Source organism: Uloborus diversus, chromosome 10 (assembly GCF_026930045.1).
Source record: "Uloborus diversus isolate 005 chromosome 10, Udiv.v.3.1, whole genome shotgun sequence".
NCBI lineage: Eukaryota > Metazoa > Arthropoda > Arachnida > Araneae > Uloboridae > Uloborus > Uloborus diversus.
Window position 1 is genome coordinate 75,502,903 of NC_072740.1, and position 25,817 is coordinate 75,528,719.

The 25,817-nt window shown below is 32.4% G+C and overlaps 1 protein-coding gene across 1 annotated transcript in view; it reads right to left on the reverse strand.

Annotated features, from left to right (window-relative positions):
• Positions 1-2,572: 2,572 nt before the first annotated feature.
• LOC129231483 (zinc finger protein ZIC 4-like) overlaps positions 2,573-25,817 on the reverse strand; it is a 71,164-nt gene continuing 47,919 nt past the window's right edge. Inside the window, exon 2 of the mRNA XM_054865812.1 lies at positions 2,573-3,063. Coding sequence (XP_054721787.1) covers positions 2,573-3,063 — 491 coding nt within the window. The remainder of the gene's footprint in view (positions 3,064-25,817) is intronic.

Sequence of the window (25,817 nt, forward strand, 5' to 3'; positions counted from 1 at the left end):
CCAATAATAACTCCATAAGTGGTCAGGAAATACCCCATCTCTGGGATAAATCCTGATCATTAATAAACAATATTTATTCAAACTACTTATGCATTATTGATAAAATAAATATTTTATTAGAGGAACAACACAGTATACTTACTCCAGGCCAATGTAGTAACTCTAGCTTATATAGATTTTTTAATTATTGAATGTTGATGTGCTTTTTGACCAGAAACTAACCCGGGGGACTTCATAATATTTTTTGTTGTTGTTGTTGTTATAACTCAATTCCAAAAGAAAAAACTTAATACCGCAGAAGTTTAATGGAAAACATCGAACAGCTACGAATCAATAATTATGTCAGATTGTTTGCGTGTTTTTAAGGACGCCGAAATTCAAAGATTTCTTTTGCTTGTTTCAAAGGGAATAATAGCTGCCAATACTATATTCTTCTTAATTCCAATTTATTTACACACAGGTCAGGTTTCATTTTCTACACATATCCGTAGACTTTTTTCTACTGATTTTTTTTTTCAAAAAAATAAAGCTTTTGATACTTTTGAACCTAGTTTAAATTTTGAATTACACTGCTCCAAATATAGCCATTATCAGATCAATTCACTGTTATTTGAATTCAGGGCCGCAGTTACTACTTTTCTCCACCTTCTCCCACCTCTTAGCGTAACGCTTTAGGTCCTGCATTTTCTACTAAGTATACGTCTGTATTTGACCGTAATTTGCACAGGATCAGTTTTACGTATAAAATCATAAATTGTGAGCTAATTTTAACGATTTCACTGTCGGATTAAGCTGAAATTTACAATAAGTTTCTAAATTTGCTATTGATTTGAAAAATTAAAAAATGTCTTCGACTTATCTTAAAAAATGCCAGTGTTTTCGTTCTTTCCTATAGATTCGCACCTAAAACAAATCAGTCGCCAAATTTCGATGACATAGTTTTACTTAAAATTCAAGTTTGCCGTGGAAATAAAATAATCCTGTTTAAATGCATTTGACTGGAGAAGATTTATAAATCTGATTTGTTTCGAGACATTTGTTCATTAATAAGCAAAAATGGTGGTAAGCTTTAATAGTTTTGAAAAAAGCATATTTTTTGAAATTAGTTTAATACTGTTTATTATGAAATTATTTTATAACCTCTTACGTATTATGAAATAATTATACAGTCGCACCCATTTGTAACGAAAAAGCGAATTATTATTCTTATAGCGAATTTATTTATTTTTACTGTGTATTATTTAACCTGGTATAAGGAATATTACGGCTATAACAAGATTTTTTTTTTTGGTCCATTCTTCTTCGCTATAAACGGGTGCTCCTGTATAACCTATCCTATTATTCAAACCTGCATTTCATAAGGTTTATTATGAAACTCTTATATAACTTGTCATAAAAAACAGCATTTCAAAAGGTTTATTATGAAATATGATTGCAAATAATAGGAATGATCAGTTCTTAGAAAGATAAAGAATTGATGTAATTGACATATGGCTGATTAGAAAATATACGACAAAGGTTAAGCTACGTAAAAAGTATTTCATTGAACAGGAAAATATCACTTTTTATTTTCTATAATACAGTAACCCCTCGTTACATCGCTCCTCGTTATAACGTCATTCGGATATATCGCTCTATTAATCTCCCGAAAAATATTTTTAAATAAAAGATTGCTTCGCATTAAACAAAGATAATTTTTGAAATTTGCTTTTAAGAAAAAGTGTTTCATTCTTTTTTTAAGCAAATAGCAAAAACTAGAGCATGTTTTCCATTCACTTAAATTCGTTCAGCTTAAGATGCACCTTTTGATTCGTATTCTAACAAAAAACAGTAGAAATATTATAGATCCTGTTTTTATTTTAAAAAATGGTCGACTAATTTTCTTTTGTTTATATTAATAAATTGATCCTTTTGTACGTGCATATGTGATTAGTTTGAATTAAGTTAATTATATCCTTACTTTTCATAACAGCAGTTATAACGCGTTTTCGGAAGCATCGCGCTTTTTTCTTATCCACCGACAAGCACGATATAGCAAGGTGTTACAGTATTGTGAAGGTAAAACGTAGTAAACGCTGCCCTGATTACAATAAACAACTACAATGCGGCCTGAGACACTGAATTGACTGACGTGAAGCGTGCCGAGGCATAAGAGTTGACCATTCAAACCCCGCGCTATAAATCGGAGCTGCCCATTAAAAAATCACAATAACTCCACTCGGAGCTGCTTTCAGAAATTGGAAGTTATCGAATGTAAGGTGTGCCCTGCCAAGGGAGAGTGTTCATTACTGGGGAGTGTTGGCCTTCTTGCAGCAGACTGACAGATGTACCACTCATTGTGATTCGTCGGATAATGGTGATGATGGTGAATAGAAGCTGTCGGTGGCGGCAAAACAGCAGACGGCGGTGTGACCAGAGATGTTGCAGCGCTATCTTCAACCTGAAGGTGTCCGGCACCAACATCACTGTCGTAGCCGGACCCGGACGTGCAGCTACCGCCGGGAGTGTGATTGCCGGGCAGCGTGGGTCCGTGTCCATTAAAAAATCACAATAGCTCCATTCGGAGCTGCTTTCAGAAATTGGAAGTTATCGAATGTAAGGTGTGCCCTGCCAAGGGCGAGTGTTCATTGCTGGGGGGTGTTGGCATTCCTGCAGCAGACTGACAGATGTACCACTCACTGAGATTCGTCGGATGATGGTGATGATGGTGATGGTGAATAGAAGCTGTCGGTGGCGGCGGCAAAACAGCAGACGGCGGTGTGACCAGAGATGTTGCAGCGGTATCTTCAACCTGTAGGTGTCCGGCACCGGCATCACTATCGTAGCCGGACCCGGACGTGCAGCTGCCGCCGGGAGTGTGGTTGCCGGGCGGCGTGGGTGACTTGCCGTGGACTTTCATGTGCTTGCGCAGAGAGCTGGGATGAGTGTAGCTCTTGTCGCAGCCGCGGATTTTACAGTTGTAAGGTTTGTCGCTCGTGTGTACGTGAGAGTGTTTCTTGCGATCTGAGCTATTCGCAAATCTTCGGTCGCAGCCTTCGAACTCGCACTTGAAAGGTTTTTCACCTGGAAAAAGAAAAAAGACCAATTATCCTCAAATTAGTTTTGACACAAAAATATAAGAAACGAACATTCATGACTAAATTAAAACAACCCGTTCACTTGACTGTTGGTTAGGGTTTTTGTGAACCATTCCTTTTTTTATGCACTGATGAAGAGGCTTGTTTTGATAGCATCGAAACAACTGCTTTCCTAGTTTTTAACTATTTTTAATTTCTTTTGTATGTACTTTTATTCACGATGTTTTATTTTATTCTTATCTTTGTACACAAATTTTGACTGCTTTTTTACACAACTAACATTGATGGTTTTAATGATTTAAAATCAATTTCATTTTACAAGAAATTACTGAAAACTGTTATTAGGTTTTGTACTAAAATTCACACGAAAACTTATTTATGTTCAAGAGAATTTTAAGACAAACTTTTCCATGACAACTAACGGTTTCAACTTTACACAAGTTTTACTCGAAAGTTTAATTTTGTCACTTACATTATTTTGCTTCTAGCTTCCTCCAGTATACAAGAAAATAAATAATTTATTTCGTTGAAAATGCCTTCTAAGTTGGCAGAGTATCTCAAACTCTCCTGATTTGGATTAAACACTCAAACTTTGACCTATGCTTAAGTTTTTTCTGATAGTTCATTGAAAGATTTATAGGCAGTTGTCAGGTTATGTATCGTTTGTTTTTGAAACAAAACTGTTACAATGTTTTGTTTCTTGTTTGTAAAAATGTGAAAAAATACAAAGAGTTAAACTGAAGAACTATTTAAATGATTTTTGTTGCACAAATCCACAAATATTTTTATGCTTAAAAGAATTCAGAAAGTGGAATGTTTTAGTGTCATCGGGATTTTTTTTCTTTCTTTTTTCTCTCTCCAGCTTGTGATACTAATACCAAACTAGTCGACCCGTGCGGAACTCCGCACTGTGCTTCAAATCGTTTCATAAGGCATTTCGCTCTTTAAGAATTTCAAAGGAAGAACATTATGACGAAGAACCGAAAAAAAGGTAAGCGCAGAAGAGAAGGCATGTAATTTAAAGACATCAGTAACAAAACCTCGTTAAATACAACGTTGTGATAATTTGATCATAGCTCCCCTTTTAATCGTACATATTTTCAATGCAAACATAAATGTCATTAAAAGTGTGGCTGAGTGGTGACTCGTGAAAAAGCAATAATTGTGCATGTGAAAAAACAGGTTGTGGCAAATACAGTCCTGCACATGTCAGCATCTGACGGGAAAAAAAGAAACATTAAAGAGATATTTATTGGCACGTATTCGAATTGGCGCCATTCTGACTAACAGCCCGACACCCCAACAAACCTAGCAATTGCGCCTTCCTTTTCGAAAGCTATTCATTGAAGGAATGCGCAGTAAAAAACGGCAAAAAAGGTTTTTGCCAGAAAAAATAATAATACTAAGATCATGCTTCTATATTTTGTCATTAACCAGCATGATACGATTTAAAATTATTCGCAAAGCATGGAATTTGATTAAAGAATGACGAAGATCTCACGTAGCGATTGAAACAAACATTCTAGAGAAGTAATAAATTTGATTGAAAATAAGTGTTTTTATCTTTGAATATTGAACTATTTCACATAGAAGGTTGCTTTAACCGTTACGCCTTAAATGCCCTCACATGTTTCTCTTTTAATCGAACACTTAAAATTCAAAACCAAAACCAGTTGAACTGAGTCCGTTCTTAAGTGTAATTTTTCGAACGTAGACAAAATGTATTTTTTTTTTCAGCAGAAAGCAGAGGAGTAGAAAATAATTTCTTGCTAATGAAGTTGATAATACTTTTAATGCTTTATATCGTATTCGCGCGAATAAAAAATTAAAGGTTTACTGAGTGAAACTCATAGTTTTAATCGGGCGTAGTATTTTTTCATTTGTACAAAAGGTCGAACACTGCTATTAGAAACATCTACATTTTAGCATACAATAAAAATGTTTTTCTGCACAAAAAGGATTTCTTTAGGTAAATCTAATACTTTTTTATGCTTACATTATTTTGAGTGGTCTGGATGTAGTCAAAGAACACAGTTCGATTAACAATCAACTTATCCGAATGATAACTGTAGCCTGCATAAAGGAGTCGAAACACCAAGTAGCATTCCCACTGCATTTATTTTATTAGGTGTGTATGTTATGAGCACATGTAATGCGTAATACTAATATAAATTTGATATTATGTCCGACAGCCCAAGCTTGCCCGAAGTTCAGATAGTTTATAGCCGAACGCTCTACCGAATAAAACTTATCAATTAAACCGAACAACTAAGTCCAGTGCTGTTAAGCTTTATTAAAATATGAACACACACACAGGCTATTTTTTTTTTACCGAAAGCGACGTAAAAAATGGAAAACTGCATTAGAACTTTGCTTTAAAAAATGCATAAGAACTACAGGCAGCATCAAAATTTTGAAACAGCAAGAGGCGATTTCGAAAACTTGAATTTTCGACCGTAAGTCTTTTTTTCGTCATTGGCCAGCCTGATAAGTTTTAAAATGAGAGGGGATTAATATATAAGATAAGATATTGAAGAAAAATGTTTTTATTTTTGAAAATTTTTACAATTTGTTATCGCAGGCTGCTTAAACCGTTATAACTTAGATGGCAGCACATGTTCATCATTTAACAGCACGGTTAAAATACAAAATAAATTGAACTATGCTTTCGAATGTAGTAAAAATGTGATAAGCTATTTGTTTTTTAGCAGAAAGAAGAAAAAATATGTATTTTACCCTTCAAATTGAGGTAGTATTTTATTTATTTGTACAAAGAGTCAAAAACTCATTAGAAGAATATATATTTCAATGTACGATTTATTATTTTTTTTCTGAACAAAAAACAATTCTATTGTAGTCTGAAATCTTAAACCTGTTACTTATATTTTCGCTTACATTATGCTTTAATTTTCTTTCCAGAGCCAAAGCTTCAAAAAAAAAAAAAAAACACGTGCAATTTCGAAGTAATTTAGCACAAAATCACTGAATGTTTTCATATCAGCAAGGAGCATTTCCTTCTCATTTATTCTATTCCCTCATAGTTGTTATTCATTTAATTCAGTGTTCATGTAATGCGCGATATTTCTCTTAATTTTTTTGTTGCAGATTGTTCGGACGTGGGCCCGAACACGGAATCTTCTGGTTACGAAGAGAACGCTCTGCCGATCAAGCTACTCAGCTCTGCCGGTCACAGCGCAAATTAAAGTTATAAGTTTGACCGAAAACCTTATTCTGGTTCTTTAAAACAGGTTTTTCGGCTAAAAGAAACAATTTTCAGACCTTGGGTCTATTTTTCGTCAGTAGCCAGCACCATAAGCTATAAAATAAGCCGTAAATCAAAGAAATCGATCAAGAATTGAGGGAAATTTGGCGTAGAAACCAAAAACAGGCTACAGAAATAATATATAAGGATGCTTCAATGGGGAAGAATATTGAACTATTTTTACTCATCAAGTTGCTTCGATATTTTCATGCAGTTGTTTTAAAGCCTCAAAAATTATCAATATCGGTGCGGGGCAAAACAACCGAAATGAAAATTCGGTAAACTTGCGTACAATTAGATCAGCTGTAAATTCTTCTCTTTGAGGATTTTTTTTTTTTCATCCATGAACTTTTTAGGGCTTGATCTTTTACTATAATTTTGATTCTTCTCGCTGTAGCTAGCTGTCGATTAAATTTTAAGTTCTTGTGACTCAACATGCCCCTTAAAGCGCAAGAGAGCAACGTATGTTTTTAATTACTTATGCTTCAATGGATAAAGACAAGAACCTCTGAAAGTTACATGATCAATGATAAATTAAAGAGCTTTTTCATTACAAAACTGAAGTGCGAGGGTAAGACGAAATGTTGATTTCAAGATATATTTTGAGAAAAATTATTGTGGTATTATTCTTAAATGAAGTAATTTTGTAACTAGCTTAAATCTAAGTGTAAATAAAAGTTTAAAACACTCATATTTGAACTATTATCAGTAATCAACAAATTTTCATGCATTCAGCAAAATGTTTATTTTAAACCATTGCCGTCGTAAATACAATTTTAAACAAAAAATTTCAACTTAAAAAAAGGCATTGAAAAGTATTATAAATTGTATTTTTATTCTTCAATTTTACTAGAATTTTCTTTTTTTGAAATCTTCATGAAAAAAAAATTAGTTACTTAAAGTTGTAAAAAAAAGGTTTATTGGTGATCCGTTTAATATGCAAAGAATGAGGTGAATGAATTGATCGATCAATGGCTAGTTTCCCTTTGCAAACGGAATAAAACTTCCTTTGGAAATACTTCCCTGAGTCCTACACTGTAATAAAAGACAGAATTATTTTGGAACTTGTGAATCAGTTCCAAGATCTCTTGTAGTAAAATTTGTTTATAAACATCAACATGAAATGATTGATACTACACTGTACGACAAAAAAGAGAGCGAGAGAGAAAACCCTTCAAAATGCTTCTTACATTATTCTTGTTGATTTTTATGTAAGAGGACTCCCTGGATTCAATATGACCACCATTTCCCCCCATTACCCCTTTTTTAAGATAGCTCCCCCCCCCCTTTTTATTTCCAGTTTTCGATAATTTCGTAGTCATTATTCTGATTTGCATGGGAAGGGAATATTATGTTAACAGTTAACATTCTTCTGAGGAGATAGAGAGGGGAAAAGTTTTAAAACATAAGCACTTGTAGCTAAAATGGACACTTAGGGGTGCTAGCTAAAATGGAAATTCAATCCTAAAATATTTAAAAGAGCATCCAACACGATTTTTTTTAATGGTTTGTTTTACAATATTTTTATTTATTTTTCAGTATCAAACTAGAGTATTGGCCTCACTCCTATGAGTCCCAAGTCCGAAAAAAATTTCATGCAGTAAAAATAAATAAATAAACAAATAAATAAATAAATAAAAATCTAGGAACCAAATTGCATGTTGCATAAGAGTCGCAACACCGATCTTAAGTAAAGAAACATTCCATATTATTCATATTTCTTCAAGTTACATTCATGAATAAAATTAAGATTAGAAATTAAATAAAATATGCTTATAAAATAGCATTAATGTATATTAATGTTTCTGGCAATTAACCCTCATTTTTTATCCCCATATCAATAAGTGCTATCTTTAAAATGTAACACTAATGAAAAACTAGCAAATGTAACGAAGTTTTTTCCTATTAATACTATTACTTTTATTAAGAAATGTATTAGCTTGTCATTGAAAAAAAACTGAGAAACATCTTTTGGTGCATTTAACAGCCAGAACATCATGCTAAGAATGAGCCCGTTCCGCATAATATTTCTACTTAAGTCTTAAACGTAGTTTCTGCGAAAAAAGCTTGCAAATTATTTGCTTGGCCATACTTATGCTGTTTTATACGCGCTTATATATGCTTCATTTTTTCTTACTCATGCTTTTTACGCACTTATTTTACTTAAGAATATTGATTAAGCTTTTCTCTAGCTTATCAATAATTATTACACTTATTTATATGAAATCTAGCTTGTTTTGCTTTTACTTTGCTTTGTTTATCCTCATGGCACTGTTCATTAGCTTAGCTATAACTATTGAGCTTCTCCTATAAGCGTAACCATTTTTATTACGCTTTTCTTTAGCTTAAATATGCTTATTGCGCCTTCTTTAGTTGTAAATGAAAAAAAACCCAAAGAAAATATTATGTAATAAATTAAATGTAATAAATTAACTTTTTTTTATGGGGTGAAAATTCCATTAAGTTATTTTTTATCTAAATGACCACTGCTGAAGAACAAATCTTAAAGCCTAATAAGAACAAAAACTTCGATCGCCATTTCTTACACCCACGTGAGACTTCAATAGATAAAACACAGGATCAAAAGAAAAAAATACTCCGCGTACTTGTCAAGATGATATCCAACGGAAGAGTTAAGGGCGTATTTATATACGAGCTAGCAAAACACCACAATCTTATATTTCTTTGAAGTATGGCAAGTGAAAACAAGCTACTTTAATTACGTCAAAGTGCAAAACTGTTCTCATATTTGTTGCAATACTTCAACCGGTGTTTCTGTTACTTCAAGTTTTGCTCTCCATGTGGTAAAGAATGTCATGAACGTGGAGAGGAAACCACTTTAAATGTCATTTCTTAACAAAAGCGTGCCATATGAATGGGATAATTTTGTCACGCATATCATTTGTCCAGAAAAAGGTTTTTGATATATCGTTTAAAAATGGAGGTTATTGTTCGGAAATTTATATTTGCTACTATTTGTCACATAGTTGCAGTTTTTAGTGTATAAAGAAGGGTTGGAGCTGCAGGTGGATGTAAAAATTATATTTTGTTGGGAACAGACTGATAGATCGTAACTTTTTTGCACTCTGAAGAGAAAGATGTTGAATGTGGTATATCTGGATCTATTCAAAGTATTTTGATCATTTTAGAGATGCAACAGCAAAGTGAAGAAGAATAATTGAGGCAGTGAGAAGCAATGGGATGCAAGTGGCAAAATTAAAAATATGGATATAACCAGGACACATGATAGGTGAACATCTCCTCTGTCTTGGGGCAAGAGATGGTACTAATAGCCCTGGTAGTTGCTGCTATACAGCATGATTTATAAAAAAAAATTAAATGAAAGCCTACCAAGGCTGTTATCTTTAAACCCGTTTTACTCAAAACTTGACGATGTTCACTTACATCCCTTTGCTTCTCACTGCCTCAGTTAATGAAATAAGTATGACAAAGAAAAAAATCATTGTGTTCTAAAGCTAATTTTTCAGAAACTGGAAGTAGGAGCTGATCCACGTGGTTGCCTGAAGTATTTTTAGGAACAGTATGTTAAATAAGTGCAATATAAAAAGTCATAGTTAATCGGTTATTAATTTTTACGAGTGTATGAAGAGGAGATCGCTGTATTTTTTTTTACGTAATGCCTGTCCGGATTGCAGAATTTAACAACTTTGGAATTATTGATACTATTTTTTCTTTGGTTACGAAAAATATTTCTTTCAGCTTTAGTAAACACTTGTATAATTAATTAATTATAATTATTTTTGCTGGTATAGCAGTAAAGAACAAGGATTAATCGTTAGGCCATAACACACTCTGCATGAGATAAATAAATACCTTTGTGCTGAAAAGTAAAGTAAGAAGTAACAATGTCAAAAAAGCACAAATTGCAGATTACTGCAGACACGTGTTTCGGCGTTAAAGGGAACGCCTTTTTCAATGCAAAAAATAATGAGTTTATGGATGAAAAGACATCCAACAAAAGCTTTTGTCGGATGCTGTAACGCCGAAACACGTGTCTGCAGTAATCTGCAATTTGTGCTTTTTTGACGTTGATATTTCTTACTTTGCAATCTGAATCCTTATAAACGAAATGATGAAACGGATGCAAAGAAAGGGGTCTTGCACACACAGCGCTGATATAATTAGGTATTTTTATGCTGTTCTTTTTCTCACTTGAGGAAGAAATGTGTGTTCTTGCCAAAAAGAATTCTCGGATTAAGATATCTTTCTCTCTACTGATATAAGCAAATTCTAATTTCGCAGATTAAATAGTTTGCAAAATGACGAATAAAGATACAAAGTGAATATGCCGAGAACACTCAACGTCTTAAAGAATAAAAGGATGAAAAAACTGTTAGAACAACTGTCTTACGCTCATTGAACTGCTATGAAAGGTATTTACTTTTTTTTTCTGTTTTTTTTTTTTTTTTTTTTTTTTTTAACTTGAGCAGCAAGCAAATGCAGTGCTCCACCTAAAAGTATTCTTGGATGAAAATATCTTAACTTTGCCACTTCCGATATTAGCAAATCTTTATTAAAGTTCTACGACAGTAAAGTTCAGTCTACGAAATTATGAATTAAAGACGCAAAGTGAATATGCTGAGAAACCTCAGCGTCTTAAAAAATGAAAGGATGAAGTGACTGTTAAAACAAGTCTTGCGCTCATATAGAGCTAAGGTGCTTTCACACTTTTTATTTTAACTTTAGCATCAGACGCAACGCCTCTCCCATGAATACCTGAACGAAAGATTCATTCTGATATTAGCAAATCATCATTTTGAAGAATTAATATTCTACGAAATGACGAATAAAGGGGCAGATGCCTTGATACACTGTAAAAAAAAAAAAGTGTAACGTTACTCCGTAAATACGGTGGCAGCATTTTGCACTTTGTGCAACCTTATTTCTGCGGCTAGCTTCCTCCATAGCAATGGCGTAACTTAACTGATAAAACTGGTGTAACGTATGAACGTTACACCAGTTTTATCAGTTAAATTACTCCATTGCTATAGAGGCAGCTAAGCGAGGTTACACATTTTTTTTTTTACAGTGTACGAGCAAATGAAAGGATGATGTCGCAGTGATGCTTAGCCTTCATAGAGCTTCTATAATAGGTGTAATTATTATTATTATTATTTTTTACTGAAGCAGCAGATGCAGTGCTCTCCCACAGGAATTTCTAGACGAAAGCAACTTAACCTCTTCTGATATCAGCAACATTTCATTTCATAGAAGAGTGGTTGAATCTAAGAAATTAAATTTTAAAGACGCAGGGTGTAAATCAGCCGTAGCACTTTCTGTGCTGCAAGAAACGAAAAGATGAAACGGCAGTGAAAACACGTCCAAAAAAAAAAAAAAAAAAAAAAGTGCTCATAGAGCTGCTATGAAAAGTTTTCACGTGCTTTTTTTTTATCATCGAAGAGCGGATGCATTGCTCCTCTCATATTAATTCTTGGGTAAAGGTATCCTTCCCTTTTCTGCTATTAGCAAAAGCTTCATTTCATATAATTTATGATCCACGAAATGTAGCAGACTAAAAACAGTATTTGAATTTGTCGTAGTTTTTTTTTTTTTGTGTGTGTGTGTGTGTTTTGACAGACGAAAGTATTCAAAGCAAGTGAAAACACCTGTGTATCTCTTATAGAGGTGCTACAATAGGTGTTTTTAAGCCTTTTGTTTTAACTTGAAGAGCAGATGCAATGTTCCACCTATAGGGATCCCTGGATGAAAGCAACTTTCTCTCTTTTTATATTAAAACTAGGTTCTGCTTGAAAGGTATGACCTTTTTTTTCTGTTTTGTTTTTTTTGTGTGTGTGCCTGCGTGTGAAAACCTGATGGATATGAACCAAGCGCTTTGTGAAAGTGCCTGAATTTTTTCCCGTTTGTCAGCTGCTGGCAAACATAGGTTGACTGAATTAGTGTGTAGGTCTCTCGTCAGATTTTTTAGTTTAAAAAATGGCGGAATGTCTGAAGCAGCGCTACTGCATGAAATTTTGCAAGAAACTGGGCGACTGATAAGTGTTAAGATGCAGACTACTTTCAGTTACAATTTTTCAGCGCGATTCTTCAACTTGATTTCGAAGATTTTGGTGAAAAACTAGACTTTTGCGGCTCCATTCGCTCCTCACTCTCCTGATATCCGACTTCTAGCTGCCCTCAGACTCAAAAGATGACTGAAAGTTACGATAGTTCAGACAAGAAACAACATTATAGCTGCAACGACAGCCAAGCTATACTCCATTCCGAAACAAGCCTTTTCAGAATCCTTCCAACAATGGCAGTACCGCTAGGAATAGTATGGGGAGTCTCAAAGTGACGACAGATTCCCAACGCTCCAGGTTTGTCAGTTTTTTTTTTCTTTTTTTCAACCACACGACAGATACTTAACTAACAGCCTTCGTGAAGCTTCATTTCGTAGAATTAGTAATCTGCGAAATTAGGAGTAAAAACGCAAAGTATCAGTAGCGCACTCTCCGCCTTAATATACGAAAGAATGAAATTGTTGTGCTGCAAACACCAGTCTATCACTTACAAAGCCATGGTATGTATTTTCAAGTTTCTTGTTTTAAAGTTGATAAGTAGAGGCAATTTTCTTCCCATGAGAATTTCTGGATTAAGAAAAAAAAAAAAGACTCTCGATTCTATCAATAGAAAAAACTTCTGTTTTTAGAACTAATAAATAAAATTTAGACATTATCTGTTTTCGATCTATGCCAACCAATGATAGACTTAGGTTTTCAAGTAAAACTATTCGAAGCTCATAAATATCTTCTTCGCTTCTAAAGATGAAAGAAATTTTAATTACTGGTTATAATGTCCAGTTCAGTGTAAATTTTCATATCAATAAAAATTCGAAACATGTTTCCAAATGAATAAAGCCTTTGCAAAGATAATTGTGAAAAGAAAATTGGGGAGAAAGAAAAACTGCCGATAATAAATGAGAAATAATGAAGATCAGGATCTTGAATTCGATACTGAAAAGTAAAGAATTTCCCAAAGATTTAAAAGACTCTTAACAACTAAAATATGCATAATCCTAGTTATCCAAGCAAAGAAAGAAGTAGTTTGGTGGCTGATGTAAAAATGAAGCACAGCGATTTTTTTTTTTTTTGTAATCGAAGTGCATTGCAAAAATATAATGCCGAAAGAAATACTATACAAGTAATTTAAGTTTGAAAAGTGTTATTATTTTGAATTTGAATCCAAAATTTTCATACATCAAAACATAATATACATCCAATCTCCCTTCCCTTCTACTTTTATTTCGTACTATTCTTAACTATACGTAGTGAATATTAAGTTGAAAAATGTATTGCATAAATTGTGATTTTAAAACTTATCCAATTAAAAAAAAACGAATACAGTTAATAAAATCTCCTTTGAAACAACCAATGCTACAGTTATAGGATGTTAAATGTATAGTAAGTTGCAGCAAAAACAGTTACACGTATTTATTTTTTTTTTTTAAATTCAATCTTAGTTGAAATAGTTAACAAGCAAATGAAACATTTAAAAGTAAAAAAAAAAGAAAATCTCTTATTATTGAATACGTATTGAATAAAGTTTTCTATAGTACAATAGTACATGCTACGCACATAGTCGGGTAGATTTTTTTTTTTTTTTATAACGGAAAAACTCTCATATGAAAGAAAATGAAATTGAGTTAAAAAAAAAAAATCATGACTAGAAGAATAATGAAGGGAAACATTGCAATAGAATGTAACACGAATATATTTTATCACATTTTTTTTAAATAGTCAATACACCAGACATAGTAAGTTACAGCAAAAAAAAAAAAATGGATTTTTTCAAAAGTTCAATATTTTTGAATATTATTAATATGCAAGTATATAAAAATTAAAATTCAACAAATAGATCATACTATATCGAGTACATATTGAAAAAAAAAAATCGCATGTTAAACACATAGTCAGGAAGGTTTTTCTATGACGGAAAAAACTCATACGAAAGGAAAAGAAATTGAATAAAAAAATCATAACTAGAAGAATAATGAAAGGGAGCATTGCAATAGAATGATGACTGATTGCCGTTAGAGTTACTGGGAAAATGATGAAGAACTTTGAGACCATCCAATGGCAGGAGGAAAAATAGAAAATAGCAGAAACTTCAGTGGGCTGTGTTAAGAAGAAATGGGCTGGAATAGCAGGGTAAATGGGGCATGGGCCCCACTAGGACAAATGGGTGGGCGTGATGAGAGGTCAGGATTGTCGCAGCGAACAATCGAAGGTCTTCTTGACTCAAATCCAAAAATCATCCCCATCATCAATTGTGGTACACATCCAGCCATGACAAATTATGAAAGGTATGCGTGAAAAATGGTTCTTTATTTGGTCAGAGGCAAATGCTGTGTTTAATCGAAGGATGTGAAACGTAATGCTGTTTGGCACTATCTGGAATCCTCAGATATACAAAATTTGGCAGGTAATTGTACTTAGACGCATTTAATCCTGGAAAACACTGCTATGAATTGTAAGCAATGAAATTTTCGGAAACACTTGTCTCTAATTTTGTAATATTACCTGCTGCAGCTTTAAAAACATTATTTTTTAAGTTATCAAAGTATTTTCGTTCTATCACAAAGGTATTTGTGACCAAACTAGCATAATATATTATTGTCATTATCGTCAAAATACAGAGTTTTTGGTGATTATCTCTTAAAAATCATCACCATTATCAATATTGCTATTATTTTAATGATCATCGTTGTCATCATCTCTTTAACAGACTTTTGATAAAACTTAAGCAAGCTTAGTTTGAATATTTAATGATATACGTCTTTGAAAAACTCCACCGAAACGTGCGAGTCAATCGGCACACACTTTACGTTAGACTACGTTTTTCCTTAAATTTTTATGTATAAACACATTATTTTGTATTACAAGTTAAAAATTTGCTGACTTAGTGAAATTACTACACTTGTGTGATTTGTTAAAGGGGAGAAAAATAAATACCCTTTTTAATTGTTCTTTTTAAAATGCAATTTACCTGACCTGTGCAGGAATATTTTTTAAGCATTTTGGGCTTCTTATTTCTAGCAAAATATTTACCGCATATATTGCTACAAAGTTTTTAAATACATACTTTGCTTTCCTAAAAATTATATTTTAGTGCTAGTTTCAGAAATAAACAAATTGCGGAGCATTTCACAGAAAAATCAGACATTTTGCTCTACATTAGACAGCTCTATATTCTATTTGAAAAGTAATACTTAAAAATGTTATAAACAAAAATTTGTTGCCTAAGACTTTTGCTAAGAAATCACACAAACATGTGATTTCTTGCCAATTCTATCCTCCAGCTTTTGAAATAAAATGTAGACATCTATTGGTCACGTGTAAGGAAAAATGTCTGCTTTGCCGTGGAATGGCCTATTTAGTGCAACAAACGTGAATGTTTATGTTTTTCAATGTCGCAGCATAAAATTGGATTGTAACGCTATCCAATTTGAAATCGGTAATTTGAAAGTGAACTCAAAACCTTTTACTCAAACTGAGGATTTTATTTGCATTTTCAGAAAGAAGTCAAATGATTTATTGCATGCCTGAATAGACTCGCTTACGCAAGAAAACATATTTTTTGACTACGTTCAAAATTAAATACAACGTTTGCTTTAAATTCAGTAATAAAACATGTATTAGAAAACTTAAAAATATCGATTGTGCACATATATCTTTCGAAAATTATTTTTAAACATGGTTTAACTTGTTTAAAATGTTTTAATGTGTTCAAAAGGAAATACAACGTGTTCGATTGCAACTGATGGAACAATCTTTTTTTTAGAGTAATGTAAAATATCACTTCACTGTTAAAAATTCAGGAAGATTTTCTGGTAATTTTTACTGTAAAATGGCGGACTTAACGCATCGCTGATATTTACAGTAATTTATACCGGAGAAATAAGCGATCCCAGCGCCAATTGGTTGCTGTGGCCTACCGAAGAAACCGTAAAATTTTACAGTAACATTTGATTTTTACGGTAATAGTTACTGGCAACATGGATGTTAGTAACAATTACTGTACATTTTCCGGAAAATTTTTAACAGTGTTGCCTTTCCTTAAAACTTAGATATATTTTAAAATATCGAAATAAACTTTGAAAACTTATCCTTATATATTATTTCTGTAGCCTGTTTTTGGTTTCTACGCCAAATTTCCCTCAATTCTTGATCGATTTCTTTGATTTACGGCTTATTTTATAGCTTATGGTGCTGGCTACTGACGAAAAATAGACCCAAGGTCTGAAAATTGTTTCTTTTAGCCGAAAAACCTGTTTTAAAGAACCAGAATGAGGTTTTCTGTCAAACTTATAACTTTAATTTGCGCTGTGACCGACAGAGCTGAGTAGCTTGATCGGCAGAGCGTTCTCTTCTTAACCAGGAGATTACGTGTTCGGGCCCACGTCCGAACAATCTGCAACAAAAAAATTAGACAAATATCACGCATTACATGAACACTGAATTAAATGAATAACAACTATGAGGGAATAGAATAAATGAGAAGGAAATGCTCCTTGCTGATATGAAAACATTCAGTGATTTTGTGCTAAATTACTTCGAAATTGCACGTTTTTTTTTTGAAGCTTTGGCTCTGGAAAGAAAATTAAAGCATAATGTAAGCGAAAATATAAGTAACAGGTTTAAGATTTCAGACTACAATAGAATTGTTTTTTGTTCAGAAAAAAATAATAAATCGTATATTGAAATATATATTCTTCTAATGAGTTTTTGACTCTTTGTACAAATAAATAAAATACTACCTCAATTTGAAGGGTAAAATATATATTTTTTCTTCTTTTTGCTAAAAAACAAATAGCTTATCACATTTTTACTACATTCGAAAGCATAGTTCAATTTATTTTGTATTTTAACCGTGCTGTTAAATGATGAACACGTGCTGCCATCTAAGTTATAACGGTTTAAGCAGCCTGCGATAACAAATTGTAAAAATTTTCAAAAATAAAAACATTTTTCTTCAATATCTTATCTCATATATTAATCCCCTCTCATTTTAAAACCTATCAGGCTGGCTGGCCAATGACGAAAAAAAGACTTACGGTCGAAAATTCAAGTTTTCGAAATCGCCTCTTGCTGTTTCAAAACCTTGATGCTGCCTGTAGTTCTTATGCATTTTTTAAAGCAAAGTTCTAATGCAGTTTTCCATTTTTTACGTCGCTTTCGGCAAAAAAAAAAAGCCTTTGTGTGTGTTCATATTTTAATAAAGCTTAACAGCACTGGACTTAGTTGTTCGGTTTAATTGATAAGTTTTTTTCGGTAGAGCGTTCGGCTATAAACTATCTGAACTTCGGGCAAGCTTGGGCTGTCCGACATAATATCAAATTTATATTAGTATTACGCATTACATGTGCTCATAACATACACACCTAATAAAATAAATGCAGTAGGAATGCTACTTGGTGTTTCGACTCCTTTATGCAGGCTACAGTTATCATTCGGATAAGTTGATTGTTAATCGAACTGTGTTCTTTGACTACATCCAGACCACTCAACATAATGTAAGCATAAAAAAGTATTAGATTTACCTAAAGAAATCTTTTTTGTGCAGAAAAACATTTTTATTGTATGCTAAAATGTAGATGTTTCTAATAGCAGTGTTCGACCTTTTGCACAAATGAAAAAATACTACGCCCGATTAAAACTACGAGTTTCACTCAGTAAACCTTTAATTTTTTATTCGCGCGAATACGATATAAAGCATTAAAAGTATTATCAACTTCATTAGCAAGAAATTATTTTCTACTCCTCTGCTTTCTGCTTACTTCTCTAAAATGTTTGTTTCAATCGCTACGTGAGATCATCGTCATTCTTTATTCAAATTCCATGCTTTACGAATAATTTTAAATCGTATCATGCTGGTTAATGACAAAACATAGAAGCATGATCTTATTATTATTTTTTTTTTTTTGGCAAAAAGCTTTTTTGCTGTTTTTTACTACGCATTCCTTCAATGAATAGCTTTCGAAAAGGAAGGCGCAATTGCTAGATTTGTTGGGGTGTCGGGCTGTTAGTCAGAATGGCGCCAATGCGAATACGTGCCAATAAATATCTCTTTAATGTTTCTTTTTTTCCCGTCAGATGCTGACATGTGCAGGACTGTATTTGCCACAACCTGTTTTTTCACATGCACAATTATTGCTTTTTCACGAGTCACCACTCAGCCACACTTTTAATGACATTTATGTTTGCATTGAAAATATGTACGATTAAAAGGGGAGCTATGATCAAATTATTACAACGTTGTATTTAACGAGGTTTTGTTACTGATGTCTTTAAATTACATGCCTTCTCTTCTGCGCTTACTTTTTTTTTCGGTTCTTCTTCATAATGTTCTTCCTTTGAAATTCTTAAAGAGCGAAATGCCTTATGAAACGATTTGAAGCACAGTGCGGAGTTCCGCACGGGTCGACTAGTCAATACTTAATGGATATATAAAATCAAGAAAAACTCCATGTGGACTAAAGAAAAGACAGTCTAACCGATAAAGACAGTGGTGAAACGAAAATTTTGCAGAATAGTAAAAAGTCAGACAGCAATGGAACGTAACTTTAACTACTTTTTGTGCGGGTTTTGGAATATAAAACCACATTACTTCATTAAGGCTAGTTTTTCTCAAATGATATATTTTCTTTGACGCATAAAAAGGAGTTGAAGACTTTAAAGCAACAGTATTTTAAAATAATATCTTTTCATATGACTAGAGTCATGCGTCATATATTCATGTGATATTTAGCAATTTTTCATACCTGACTACACTGTTAGAACTACAGGTTGCATTTAGCACCTTTCAGGAGTAAAACGCTTGTAGCACCCACCAGAGTCACCCAATAGGGAGCCGAAATTTCACCCTTAGGTAGGGTGAAAAACTGGCACCCTTAACCCAACTTGCAGCGGGGGTGAAAGATAGGAGAGAAAAGTGGCACCTTTACTGCTTCCTACTGCGGATCCTACCCCTCCCCCCCCCCCCCGTGTTGTGTGCGTTTTTGAATACAATTGTGCTCTATTTATTGTTTTGATTTATGATATACGAAGTTTTTGTACGTTTTTCACATTGAATTCAGTTCAATGTGAAAAACGATTAAAACTCTGTAATTTATTTCCTGATTAAAACTTGTAATTTAAGGCATTTGATCATATTTCAGTCTTTTCAATATAGTTAGAAGTTTTCATGACTTGAATTTGTCGGTTCTTGCACTAACTTTCGTACAGACACTTGTATTGCTCATTAATTTTAATATGTTATTGACATTTACTACAGCATGATCCCTACCGAAAATGAAGACAACAAAAAGAAATATTCAGTTATATTAAAATGACGGGAAAATAAAATCGAATTCAAAATTTGAACAAAGAGTAACATATTAATACGTATATGGTATATGATTCGACATTTGAATATCCCACTTCTTTTTATTTCCAATGTAAAGTTTTTCGACAGATTATAAATCAAAACCAATTTTTAACGATCCATTTATTCTAACTGATGTATTGACGAAAGAAAAGCTCTGGTCGAAGTCAGAAAAAATATAAGTAAAAGAATAGATACTACATTCGTTTCATGCAATAACACAAACGAATTCCATATATATAAGAAGTATATATAGCTAATAACAATCACTTCAACTTCAGAGTGGAGAAGTGAAATAATAGGAGTCGCCAGTTAAATGATCTTAAGATTTTTAGTAGCGTTTTCTGATTAAGTGTGACTGACGTAAGAGAGACATAACATTTGAAATTAACGGAACTAATTATGATTGACAATCAAGTTTAAGTATTTTATGAACTCTAGAAACAAATTTTAAGTGAAATAATTTTTTTTGCCAGTAGTTGTAGCGAAAACAAAAAGCAGGTGGGTTTTTTGAGTAATATGAGGGAAATACTGCTTCTGAAAAAACTCTAGATTCCCTCCAAGAGAAGTGATTTATAAATAATGGATAATTTTTATAGCTGCAAGGTCATTTAAAAATGACACCACTTCCGATATTTTTCTCCGCCAATAAAGATAAATGTAAAAGTCAGATACTGAACACAATTAGTATTGACTTGCTTTCAGACATTTGAAAAATATTCTTACAATCGAGTCAATGTGCAGTTGCTTGATACTAAATCGTTTCACCGAGAAAAGAATTGAGAATATAAATTAAAATTTCACGATTTTAAAGCAATAAAAATATGGGACGATGTAGTAGCTTTTCTTAGTGTGAATGTTTACGAGCTTACACCTGAATAACGTAATTTGAAGGGAAGGGTCATAAAGAAATTATTTACAGCGGAAATAGAGTAAAAAAATCCAATTTTTAAAAAACTTTTAAGTGAAAAGTGACTAAGAAAAAATGATTGAAAAGTTTTTATTAAGCAAAATGAAGAAATTGATTTAACTATTATAAGACCGTGAATATGAATAAGTGAATAACTACGGAGTACATTCCAAGATTAGAAAGCAAATTTTCAAAATACCAGTCAACGCTCAATATTAAATTGAAAAATTGATTTTTAGATCTGTTTAAATAAGAATAGAGTTGAAGCGAAGTTAAGAAATACAAATTTTGGAGCATATAACCGTTTTATTGAACTTGAAAGTTTAACAACAGGTTAATATTTTCACAAACTGTTTGCTGTTTATAAAAGTGATCAAATGGTCAACTATATATAGTTTTTTAACCATAAATAGGGTAATGACGAAGGCTAATTTGAATAAATATACAGCATAGTTTACTAAATTTTCCATAAAATTTTTAATGAAAACTTTCTGAGATTTAATGTAAAAGACGCAATCAAACACACACATTATTTTTCGATCTAGGAAAAAAATAATTTTATGGAATACATAACTCACGTCATATTCTTTTCGAAACATGATTTGCGTTTATTGACTACTATTTTCATTGCGAATTTCGAAAAAGCATTAAAGTGAAATGCAATAAAGGTAAGAGGATTGACCTAATGACACCACACATCTTGCAAGAGGCTTTATTAAATGCAACCGATGCAATTTAGATACGTAAAAAGGAAAACTATCTAATTTTAACATCAATTTTCTCGTATATTTCAAGCGCCTTGAACTATTTTAAATAGTTTCGAACGGTAATTTTGGGAAGTTTTAACAGATTCAACCTTTTATTTTACCCTTAAACTCTGTGTTTCTTAATCATCTTTTACACTTCTTCCAATTTTCAATGTATTCAAAATGATTTTTACTAAAATACTTTTTAAAACTAGTTTATGTTTAAAAAGGAACGTGATCATAAAACTAGGTTTGAGATGATATCTTTGAAGATAGTGCTTAGTAAATTTTGCAAGTACAGCTGAAATAAAATAGTACCTGAATTTAAAATGTCTAGGTTTTTCCTTGAATAAGAAAATGCTGAAATATCCAAGAAATTTAAATGAAACGAAATAAACACTTTAAGGACCATGAGAGAGATAAATCCAATAAGTTAATTTTTTTTAAATAAATTATCGAATGCAAAAATTTATAAATTACATTTTTTCTATGCTATTAAAGAATCTAAATCTTAATATTGGCCAAAAAAAGTAATTGTTGTTTAAAAAATACGCTGATATTATATTTTGAAACATCGCAAATGAAATACATCGACTGAAAACGTCGCATTTACAGCTATCATACTTCTGCTTTTACTCAAGGTTGCTTTTTAATTAGCGATTAAATGTAAATAATTTCATTTATTATCAAAATGTTTCTGAGTTGGAAAATAAATTAACCAAACTTTGGGGAAATACTTTAGTTTTGTATTTCTAATGGGCCATATAGACATATATATCCCATCCATTTACACAAAATATTTTTAAATTAATTTTCGCAAAGCTTGACACACATGTTATTAAATTCACCATTTAAAAATGTCATGCATCGAAATATCCATCCATTGGATCGACTATAAACGTTCCTATAAACATAGTTCTAAATACTTTGGACATTATTTATAAGCAGAACTTTGATTATTAAAGATTTGAACATCTTAGTGCTTACAGAAAAAGACTATTTCCTGTAAATACGCTAGTTACGGAATAGCTGATTAGAAGATCATCGCTCATGTACCATTTTGGAAATTATTATTTTTATTGTTTGACAGTTCAGATAAATTTTTTTTGCCGATGAATATTTTGTCATTATAGGCCCCAATCAATTATTATAAATGCATGCTGAATTTTGATTTAAAATCAATGTTAAGGAAACCTTCTAGCTTATTATTTCGACGTTCAACAACTGAATCTTGAATACTGAAGCATCATCTTCGAGATGTAGCTTCGTGCGTATAGATAAAGTACTCACTTATTTTTTCTGTCAAAACGAAACATTTAATAATGTTAGGGAACATGTGTATTTTTAAAATTAAAAGTAGCATATTTTTTAGTTTATGCTTATTGCAAAACAGAACAGAAATGAACTTAACAACGAATAATTGATGTGGTAATATATTTTTAAGAACCAAATGTGACTGAATGCACGTGATGTTAATATTAAATTTTTACTTTTGAACAACCACCGATGTTAAAAGTATTAAGTTTTTAAAAAAGGGTTGTGAAATTTCTGATTTGTTATTTAACTTTCACGCAAGATCAAACCCTGTAAAATTTTGAATACCTCAAGAGTTGATCGTCTCATGCTACATTAACAATACGCATATGCATTTTAAGTTATTTAAATTACTGTTTAATTACAAGTAACACTGGTTGTTTTAGCTCTAAATAAAAATACAGACTGTTGAAAAAAAGAAAACGATTATTGGACTCGGGTAAATTGTGATTACTAAAACCAGTGGCGCACACAGGAATTTTTCAAGGGTGGGACGAGAGTTCAGGATCGAAGGTCCTTCTTACTCATATCACACTCCAACATGCATGAAAACACATTCTTTTCAATTTATCACTTGTCGAGGAAAAAAAAACATTTAAAAAATTAAATAACTAATTATTATTAGTTAATAAAACAGCTATATTAATAAGAAATACTTAATTAAAACGCCATAAAGCACAAGAATGAATGTATTTACGTTTCTCTTAATTCAATATAAAATTATCGAAGTAAATTCATCATTCTAGAACAATTTATGTTCATGTACAGTTCGATTTTTTGCAGGGGAAGTAAGAGAGAAAATAAAATTTTATTTTTTCATTTATTAAAACTGAAACCATTGTTAGTCTTGCTTGAAATTATTTTGCGTACCACATACATAGGACTATGGTCAATTAAAAAACTCAAAGGAGGGGGGGGGTTCTTGGTCCCCCTTGTGTGCGCCACTGAATAAACGCAATACAGGTGTACTGAAACGCAATACTCTACGTAACGTTGGTTTTTGGTTTCACCGACAAATTGCCTACAATTTGGTCGAAATCTAACATTGGTTACCTTGCTTTAAGTTACAGAAATAAGAATGAAATTCTTGGATGGATTTCGAAAATGTATTTTTTAACTCAACATTGCTTTAAGAGCTGCAATTGGCCACTGTACTGTTTCGATAGTCCACAAATTATTCATTAGCAAAGACAGCATTTTTTCTGGTGCAATAATATCGGAACCATAAAACATATTCAGAAATTACACAAAAGTTTGCGTGATCCAATTATTGACAAGAAAATTTTTGAACAATTCCACCCAAAAGATTTCGGTTTAAACTTTTCCTCTGTAAATTCTGTCGCTTTAGAGCGAGGGATATTTAAGCATCCCATAACTATACGCAATGACAAAGGAACAGGTTACCTTTCCCGTACCCCCCCCCCCCCCCCGAACTTTCCCGTAAAAAGCAAAGCAAATGGTCACCTTATGCACCATAGAAAGCATGTATCCTAAAAACACGCGCTTCCATTAAAAGATTATTTTCTCCGATAATGCATAAGCATTCAAAAATAATTTGTAAATAAACGGAATGAAATTTTTTTAATTAGTTGTATTTCTGCTCATATTTAATTCCGTCGAAGAGAATATTTATCAATCAAACATGTTATGTTAGTTATTTGATGAATTAAAAAAATAAAAAATCTAACTGCAAATCGGCAGTTTGTACCTGAGTGAAAAACATAATCAGTTTAGATGCCGAACTGACGATGACGAAGTTATGATGAAAATGTTAACAAATGGCAAAAGAAATTCAAGTGAGCTAAAGTAGTAAAGTAACCCATAGCATGTCTGAAACCTCGATAAAACCCGATGCATGAATATAAATGTAAAGGAAGAATTTCAGTAAACGAATATTTAGTCGCAATATTAGACAGGTAAAGCAAAAAGTTCAAGCTAAAATCGATGTTTTTTTTCATACTGTGTTTGAGCAGTTTAAATCTTTGTGCAACATTGAAACTTTAAGGCTGCTTCTTTTAACTTTTATTTGTGAAAAAAAACAAAAAAAAACGAGCTGATGTGTGCATCACATGACTTCCTTTTACACCAATTTAATGCTATTTCCCTATTATTGCAATTTTAATGGGATTCTCTCTCTAACTCTTTAAATATCACTAGCAATGGCCACATTGAAAGCAGATTTAAAAAAAAAAAAAAATCGCCAAATTTTTCGCCAAGTTGGCGACAAAACTTGGCAACCAAAAGACTGGCGATATATCGCCAAGTGACCGCCAAATTATAACACCACTTGAGTTTGCATCGAAATTAACAATGATTTCCCCCCAAAAAGGTGCAAAAGACCCCTTTAGAAACACCCGAATGCAACCAAAATAGGAGGTGCACAACTAGACCCCACTACGAGTCTATGTACCAAATTTCAACTTTCTAGGACATACCATTTTTGAGTTATGCGAGATACATACGCACATACGCACATACGCACATACACACATACGCACATACATACAGACGTCACGAGAAAAGTCGTTGTAATTACCTCGGTGATGGTCAAAATGGATATTTCGCGTGTCTATACATTCTTAGGCACTTTTCCTCATGTGGTCGAATCGAAAAAAAAAACTCAACATTCATTTGGGGGTGAGCAAAATGGAAATTAAGGGCGATTTTTGAGTGAAAATGTTTTCGCGAATACAATACTTCCTTTTTTGTAAAAGGAAGTAAAAAGATAGCTTGAGCTCAAGATTTTTTTTCAGGTAAAATTATTTTTTATGAAGCAAGTAATAAATTTAAGACATTCAAAATACAAGAACGTTTTAATCACAAACTGTTTATAAAAAATCAAAGATCTTTCATATATAAGGTCCCTAAAACACCACACATTTCAAATAAAATTACGCTTTAAAAGACAAAACAATGAGAGCAAGAGATGCTAAGTATTTTCATTCATTTAATGGAATTAATTTTAACTATATACCCTTTAAAGTACGTTTCGAGTTGAAGCAAAATTTATCGCTATGTATATTTCTTACCAGGAGTCCTAGCATTTATAACTACAGCTGCTTGCATTAAAGGAAAAATAAAATTAACACTTGAATTTTTAAACTCGAATTAATTTTCAGACTTCC